Source organism: Physeter macrocephalus, chromosome 18 (genome assembly GCF_002837175.3).
Source record: "Physeter macrocephalus isolate SW-GA chromosome 18, ASM283717v5, whole genome shotgun sequence".
NCBI lineage: Eukaryota > Metazoa > Chordata > Mammalia > Artiodactyla > Physeteridae > Physeter > Physeter macrocephalus.
The window spans coordinates 41,272,970-41,281,052 of record NC_041231.1 but is presented as its reverse complement, the minus strand read 5'-3'; the positions used below and the strand labels follow the sequence as shown (position 1 = coordinate 41,281,052).

The following is an 8,083-nucleotide window of genomic DNA, read 5'->3' as shown; positions in this document are numbered from 1 at the left end:
GAGGGTAGGGGTGGGGAGTGTGCTGGCCCCGGGGAACACGATCAGCACTCCCATCCCAACCCTGGGCATGAGGGCATGTCCTCGGGCGGCTCTGGCTGGGGTCAGTTTGAGGGGCTCGGTGCAGAGGTGGGGTGGGGCACCACAGGAGCTTCTGGGGGAGCTGGATGGTTCCAGAGAGGCCTGCCAGGTCAAGGCAAGGCCCTGGGTTGAGCCTAGCCAGGGAAGGGCAGGGGCAGGGCAGAGATCCGGAAGAGAGGCCAATTGAGCAGAGCAGCTGCAGGGCACCTGTGCCCTTGGCCAGGCCTGAGACCAGGAGAACAACATGGACCAGGTGAACGTGGGCCCCAGGTGCTCGGGGACGGCCACAGCTCTGAAGTCAGTCTCCATTCCTAAGCTGAGTCCAGGTGCCCAGCTGAGGAAGGATGGAGACGGCCAGGGGCTGATGTCAGTATGTTGGCTGAGTGACACTGCTGACACGGGCCCAACTCCTGCAGGCCAAGCCTCTGCCCACGGAGCACCCATGAGAGATACTAAAGTCCCACTTTCAGGAACAGGCACTTGTGCCTGCAAGAGCAGCTTAGAACTGAGAAAGGAAAGCTGCCGGAAGATGTGATTTCCTCTCCTGCCCAGGTGCCCTGTCCCACAGTGCTCAGATTTCTCATGGGTGGTAGGAGACAGTGGGGGCGGCGGGGAGGCCTCCTGCTACAGGCAGCGCCCAGGCAGAAGGGGCTCGAGGTGGCCTCACCTGAAGTGAAACCACTCCCCAGCCTTGCTCTGTAAATAGGGTCTGGGGAGAGTGTTTCCACACAGCAGCTGCCGGCGGAGGAGGGGCCGGCACAGAAAGCTTCCTCATGGCTTTGCCCCAGGCTGTCTGGCCTGGCTCCAGTCTCATCTCGAGCACGGCTGTGAGCGCCCCACGTTCTGGGCCTCTAGAGAGACTTCCCCCAGAGTGGCCGGCAGAGTGAGCCCGGGGTGCTAGGGCCGGAGGCCACTCAGCAACGGGACAAGGCCCTGTGTCAGGGCGGTGATGCTCACAGGAAGTGAGCTGGGGCCCGCCAGCCTGACACTGCCGCCTTGGCAAAATGGTTCCCTCCTCGGCAGCATGGGGCGGGGTGGGGTGGAGAGGGGGTGCTTGGAGAAAACTCTGGGGCCCAGTTCTGTCCCGCTTAAATGGCCACCCACCAGTTAAGGCTGGGGCCATCAGGGGCCCATCTTGAGCAGATCGTTTAGGAAGATGAGGTTAATGACAGGGAGCTGGGATAGGGTGACTCACCATGCTTGCGCTTGCTCAGCGGGCTGGGTTTCCGGGATTCCCGGCGATCACAAACACCCACCCGCAAGCCTGTACTGGCCCTAGTGGCGGCCTCGGCCTTGGTGACAGCAGAAGAGGTGGGCTTGGAGGGCTTGCCTCCTCAGGTGGGGTGAGGCTGTCTGCCAGCCCAACTCCCTCCTCACCACTGGGGATCCCCGTAGCACGGGCCATGGGGTCAAGAGACCGTAACCCTGGCCACCTAGAATTTCAGAGCCAGGACTCTGGGACCATCAGACCCCATCCCCATGGACATACAGGCCAAGTTCCAGGGAAGGGGTCGGACCCGCCAGAAGTCTCCCTCCAGTCACACACGGAGCACATTCTTGCTCTGAGCACCTCGTGTGCCTGATGAGACGGGCACCAGCTCACAAATGGTCTCCACAAGGTTACTGAGCTCATTCAAGGTCATGGAGCTAGCGGGGGGCAGAGCCGGGATTTGGAATCTAGTGGTGCCCCTGACTCCCAGAGCGATCCCGACTCCCCAGCTCCACCCTCTCGCCAGCCTGCTGTCACGCAGCACGCCCCCACCCCGGAGATCATGGGACAGAGGACAAGGATGGTGCTGGGCGGGAGAATGGCAGTTTCCAGGACAGGCTAGCTCGTGCCACTCAAGTCTCTGGAGGGACACAGGCCTGCAGGGACCCATCAGCACTTAGTCTGTTGGGTACCCCTGGGAGTGGTGACTCAGGAATGAAGGGTGGCAGGCTTGCCACGGGCAGGGGTTGGACTCAGCTGCTGCTTTCTGGCTTGGTCGTCCAGCCCACCTGACCTGCCTCCCTCAGTTTCTCCAGCAGGGAGTAGATTCATCCCTGGAACCCTGAGAATCTGGCAAAGGGTAGGTGGGGGATTGCAATTTAAATCACAGACACCTGTTCTTTCACTTCACGTTAGGAAAATTAGGGGATGAAGGGATGGGGGTGGGGGCTGGGAACTGCCACTGAGATGTACTTCCTAACAAAACCCCACTAACCTAAACACGTCTTCCTAGCGCACACACACACACACACACACACACACACACAAATTTTCAATTTGGTTTTCTGGGAGCTCATTTACCAAAATCCAAAATTAGGAGAGATGACGGCTGAGCTGAGACATTTACATTTCCATAGGGCCGCTTCTGAGCTTGGCAGCATGGGTGGGGGATCGGGAAGAGTCCTCGGCCACAGGGGAGCTGTCTGGGAGGGCTAGCAGGGAGTGTCATCTGGGGAGACGCCATAAGAAAGGCCCTGTCATGTTCATGTGGCCCCCAACTGGGCCGAGCCACCTCAAGCCCCGCTAGGCCTCCCCACTCCTCCTGTGCTTATAAGGCCCCACTCACCCACCCATAGCCAGTCCTGCCTGCCACCAACCCAGACCGTGTTGCCCAGGTCGGGGTCCTGCAGCACCTTCACGGGGGCAGGGCTTGGAACTGAGGCTAGACAGACAGTCCCCAGAGCAGTCAGAGCACCCTAGGGTTTTCTGTCTCCCTCCCGCCAGGAGCAACCTGGCCCCTAGATTCTCAGAGCAGTGAGGTCCTGGGTCAGGCCCCACATGAGCAAGAAAAGGAATTCTTTGGGGAAGAACATGGCCAAATGTGAGCCTGAGCCCTCACAGCTCTGCCTTGGCGAGGTCATACACACTGACCCCCAGGCTTGGAGATGGCAGGTCTCTGTGTTTTAAAGACAAATGCAGCTCTCCAAGAACCATCCTTCTCCCCAGTTCCAGATCTGTCTGGTGGCTCCGTCAAGGCAGGTGTGTGAGTGGCAGGAAATCCCTCAGGAGGGCTTGGCCCGGGCCACTCGTGCAAAGCCCTCCCAGAAGCCCATGGCCACGGCTCTGGCCCGCCTCCATCTGGGAGGGCCCAGGTCGGACTGTCCCAGGACGTGACGATATTGTCCTACCAGACAAGGGGTGTGCTGTGTGTGTGTGTCGGGGGGGTGGTGAGTACCCCTCTCCAGACTGTTTACATCTGACAATGGTGGTGGGACTTCCAGGTGAAAACAGTACACCACTACCTCCCAGGCCATTTCCCAAATCCCTAGCAGACCCTCAGAAATCCTCATTTTCTCCCACAGAGAAAGGGAGCTTTCAGAGAAAAATTCGAAACTTGATCCTGGTGTAAACTGAAGACACGATGGGTGGCAACCCTTGCCTGGCCTGTGAGCAGAGCTGCTACACAATGCCTTGGAGACCCTGCTCCTGTCCTGTTGCACCATCTGTGTCTTTGGAGAGGATCTCGCCTGGGCTGGCTGCTCAGATCACCAGAGCCCCAACACCTGGGAGCTCCAGCTCCACTGGCTGCAACACGGCAGCCGATGTCTCATCAGTGGCAGGGCAGCCAGCATGGGAGGGGATGACAAGCCTGGCCCCACAAGCTGTGTCCCCTCTGAGCAAGCTGACTTAGCATTGCCCAGACTCCCTAAAAGCCTCCAGGGATGGGGAGCCCATGACCTCCCGAGACAACCAAAGGTCTTACCTGCCAATTTAGACCAGCAGGACTTCCAGGCTCTTCTACACACTAGCAGGGCCACGTGGGAAGACTGCAGCAGGTTCCTGGGGGCCTCCAAAGCGTCCTGAGCCTGCAGCCTCTTCCCCCACTGTCCTAGAGGGACTGATGGGGGCGGGGAGCCACGGGCCTCTGTTGAGTACCTACCTCATCGCCACCTGGTGGGGTGGTTACCACCACCACCTGACACAAGAACCTGAGGCTCAGAGAGGTTATGTCACCACGTTGAGGTCACACAGCTCAACCAAAGGCAGAGCCTGAGGCCTAACTGCAGACTACAGCTCTCTCCCCACCCAGGTGGAAGAGGCAGCTCCTCCAGGCTTGTCGTTCATCGGTACTCAACATAGGCTGCCTCTTGTCAGCCCAAGCTCTTAGGCGTTCAGACTCTGCTCCCACCTGGAAGCTGCAGAGGCTGGGAACCTCATTAGCCGCTTGGTACTGACAGCTCCCGGGAAGATCTAACACCGCCCTCCCCCCAAGCCCCAGGGCAGGGCAGGTGTGTTGGAGGGTAAATACCTCTCTGGCTGGCTGGGCCCCAAGAAGCTGAATGCAGAAGGCATGGACGACACCCAGACATATGGGAAACACTTGCCTGGCTTTCTTGCAAGGATGCAGGGGAAGCTGCCTATGGAACCCTCACGAGCAAGAGGAAAGGCAGGTGCCTGAGGCCTCCAGGTCCCAGCTGAAGCAGCCAGCCAGGCCAGCCAGAGGGACAGGGTGTAGGCAGGGGCTCTGTCTGTCCTTGCTCCTGAAGACCCTGAACGGCTGCAAACAGGGTGTGCTGGGCTTCAGAGGTGATCCTGGCAGGGGCCCTCCCAAGAAGCCATTTTCATTCTCCCTTTATAGGTCCTGGGGACTGGGGGACTAGGTCTCACTCAGAACAAGCCATTTCACTGACGAGCTCCATCAAGTCCGTTTTAATGTTCAGTTTCCTTTGCCCTCATGCATGCAGAGGAAGCCATCAGGCCCCAGTGAACATGTGTGGGGCAGAAATCAAGACCACTGCAAAGCCACCACCCTCTCCAGAGTGCTCGTTCCTGGGTAAATCAGACACAGATGGGCCCACTTTGGGCCTTTTGTCAGATTTATAGGAAACTCCTGGCTCATCCAACCAATGAGTAGTCCATTTCTACGTTGGGAAAGATCGGTGGGGGGAAGCCAGTCATACGGCAGAAAGGTTGGTAAGGGAAAAGTGGACTCCACTTAGGACTCCAAGGTAGCAAACATTTTCAAGTGGCTCCTTCACATTAAACTAAACGTGGTCATCTGTGGGTATGTGGGGCCTCCCACAGCCAAGTGGAGAGTCTCCAGGTGCAGACGGCTTGGGTGGAGGGCAGAGGTGCAGGACCCCTGAGGCTCTGGGATGGATGTGATTCCCAGAGCTGAATCCCCTTTATTTATTTACCCAAGTTCCCCAGTACAAATCCCCGGCCTGTCACCCCCAAAATCGACTGAGCTCTTGATTCTTGCTCCCCTGATCATGGTGGTGTTCTCTGCATGATTAGCTGCTGGTTCTCCAGACACTGCTTCAGCTTGTCTTCTGTCAGTGTCAACCGCTGCTCCAGGATGGAGACTGTCTGCAAAATAAACAGTCAAGCTCAGAGGATGGAGGGGCCATTGGGCTGCCCTGGACATGCCCTCAGCCAGTCCCGCTCAGCTGTCTCAGACCGCTGAACAAATGCCAGCTCTTCCCACCCAGGGCTCCTTCCTGGCGCCTTGTCTCTGGTCTTCATGTGCACTCCTGCTGGTTCGGGATGGTTGTTCTCTGATGTTTGCTGGGCAGCAGGAAGGACATAGTGAGGGAACGTAGGCAGCAGGTCCCATAGTCCTCGGTCATTGCCCAAGACCGCCAAGGGTGAGGAATCCCCAGCCCCGGTGGTCTGGCATTTAGACTGGAGTTCCAGAGCAGAACCACTTGCTCATCTGGGCCAGGCTCTGTCCATAACCAACCAGAGACCATCAAGCATCTCCATTCCAAAGGTGAGAAAACTGCATCCACAAAAGAAGGCACTCTACCTGGGTCCTGCCCACACCTCAGGCCCTTTATCTCTACACCTGGAGGGGCTTCCCAGGCTGGAGGTGAGTCCCTTGAGCCCAGGAGGGCCTCTGCCTGTCCGAATCCACTGAGGACCATTGCAGGAATGTGCTGTTTGGGGGTTAGGCCCTAATTCCCCGTTTTTGAGCCCATTTTCTCCTCTGTAATGGTAAGGATAATGCCGAGCTCACAGCAGTCCTGGAGACTGAGAGGTGACAGCATGGTGCCCATGTTGTCCACCATGACAATGCCTGTCATGTTGACTTCCAGAGGCAGAGCCTTTACTCCCTGGCCTCTCCTGCATACCCAGCATGACAGCTGGCCTGTGAACCTGGCTTCCAGACAAGGCTGCAGAAACCTGCCCCCTTCCTCTGGCTTTGGACAGAGTGTTGACAGAGGGGCAGTGGTGTCCAGGCCCACACCAGGCCCTGGGCAATTCCACTGTGAATGAAGCAGGCTTGGTTCCTGTGCCATGCAGCCTACCGGCATCAGAAAGGGGTCAGATTAAGAAACAAAACTTTCTATTAATTTTACTCATTTGTGGGCTTTCCCAAGAGGTTTTGCCACCTTCCCTGAGGCTCCATGGAGGCTCTGGGCCTTGGTCCAGTAGAAGGGAAACTTTCCTTTCACATATTTAATAAAACATTGAAACATTCTGGGAGGGAGTTTCCCCTCTAAGACTGCTATAAATTTTTGCAGCATCCCGCATGGATGTCAGCCGCTCATGGAGGCTGCTCCTCCTGGCGGCTGGCCCCTTGTAGATGAGTTGGCCGGGCTGCAAAGGCTCCGAGCCCTGGGGCACAGGACAGAGCCTGAAAAGTTGCTGCCTGTGGAATATGAACTGCACCCTGAGAGGTAGAGCTGAGCTGAAAGAGACGGTCACATTCCCCTCTGCTGGCCGGTCAGTCATGGAGGGGGTCTGCAGCTCATAAAAGTGGCAGCGGAAACAGCCCCCGGCTGGCCCAGAGCAGCATTCCTGGAAGTTTCCACTGGCTGCTGCAAAACTCACACTGAGCCAAGCTCCAAAATCATTCCTCATCCAGACTTTTTCCGATGGCTCTGGACTCCAAGACCCAGTGGGGGAGCCAGCCAGCTTTTCCTCTTCTGCCCAGCACCATCCTCCCTCCCAACACACACACACACACACACACACACACTTAAAAATTTTTTTTTCTTCACAGGGACAGAATTTCCAAATGTGGAGGCAGTGGGTGCTGGGCCAATGTCAATACCAGGGGTGCCACACATTTCACGAGGCCTCTACTTAGTTCCATGGGGGGCCCATACTTCAGCTCGGTAGAAATATGGCATTAAATCTGATGATGTTAAATTTCTTTGAACAGAAAAGCAGCACTTATTTCACCTCCAGCCCCCTGAATGGAGGGAGGGTGTTGGGGGTCCTTCCTTTGGGAGCTATGAGGGGACGCTTCATAGCACGTTAGAGACAAACAGGCTGAAGAAAAGTCCACCCTTCTCAAACCTGCAGCTTCTCCCCTTTCCCAGGCAAACTTCTGGAAGAGTCACATCATCTCTGTGTTTGGTGTCCACTTTCCCTACTCCCTGCACCCCCAGCCTACTCTGCCAAGATGCTCGGTGGCGGCCACCATCCAGAGATTAAGTCCACCCAGCTCTTCCCCGTCACATATGATCCCTCCCAAACCCCTTTTGAGCTGGAAGGATGGGCCAGGGAAAGGCGGACGGATACTTTGGATTTCTGTGCATTAGAACACAGTCTCTGCTTCACAAATTTGTCTTAATAATCCCATTCCACTAAAGCATGGGACCTCATTTTCATGGGAAACGGTTATCCCTCCTGATAAAGTGAAGCCTGGAAACCCTGATCTCCGATTTGCTGATATGCCTTCCCTCCACCAGGGAAGGGCTTCCCCAGTGATGAAAAGGCTCGGATCGGGGAAGCCAAGTAGCAGAGGTCAGACGCGCTCAGGGCTGGCGATGCACACAGCGGGAGGGCAGGCAGGCCGGCCACCTGCAGGGAGTCAGCCAGGCCACCACAGCGCACCACCACCACCGCCACCGTGCTTCCCCAGCTGCTGGGGCCCCATGCGAGGAGGGAGCGGCATCGCTAGCAGGGACCGATTCCAGGCCATGTCACGTGGCTGTGTTTGCAGTGTGACCTTTACCTGTTGGTTCAGAGCAATATCCCCACAACCAAGTGTCAGGGGCACAGCAAGCCTCCGTGAGTATGCGCTGCCTCAGCACCCAGAGGGCAGAGCAGAGCCCGCAGCCG

At 57.3% G+C, this 8,083-nt stretch overlaps 1 protein-coding gene across 1 annotated transcript in view; it reads right to left on the bottom strand.

The window, feature by feature from the left end:
- Positions 1-4,711: 4,711 nt before the first annotated feature.
- Positions 4,712-8,083, bottom strand: part of LOC114484280 (POC1 centriolar protein homolog A-like) — a 51,165-nt gene continuing 47,793 nt past the window's right edge. The window contains exon 5 of the mRNA XM_028479489.1: positions 4,712-5,377. Coding sequence (XP_028335290.1) covers positions 5,279-5,377 — 99 coding nt within the window. The 3' untranslated portion in view covers positions 4,712-5,278. The remainder of the gene's footprint in view (positions 5,378-8,083) is intronic.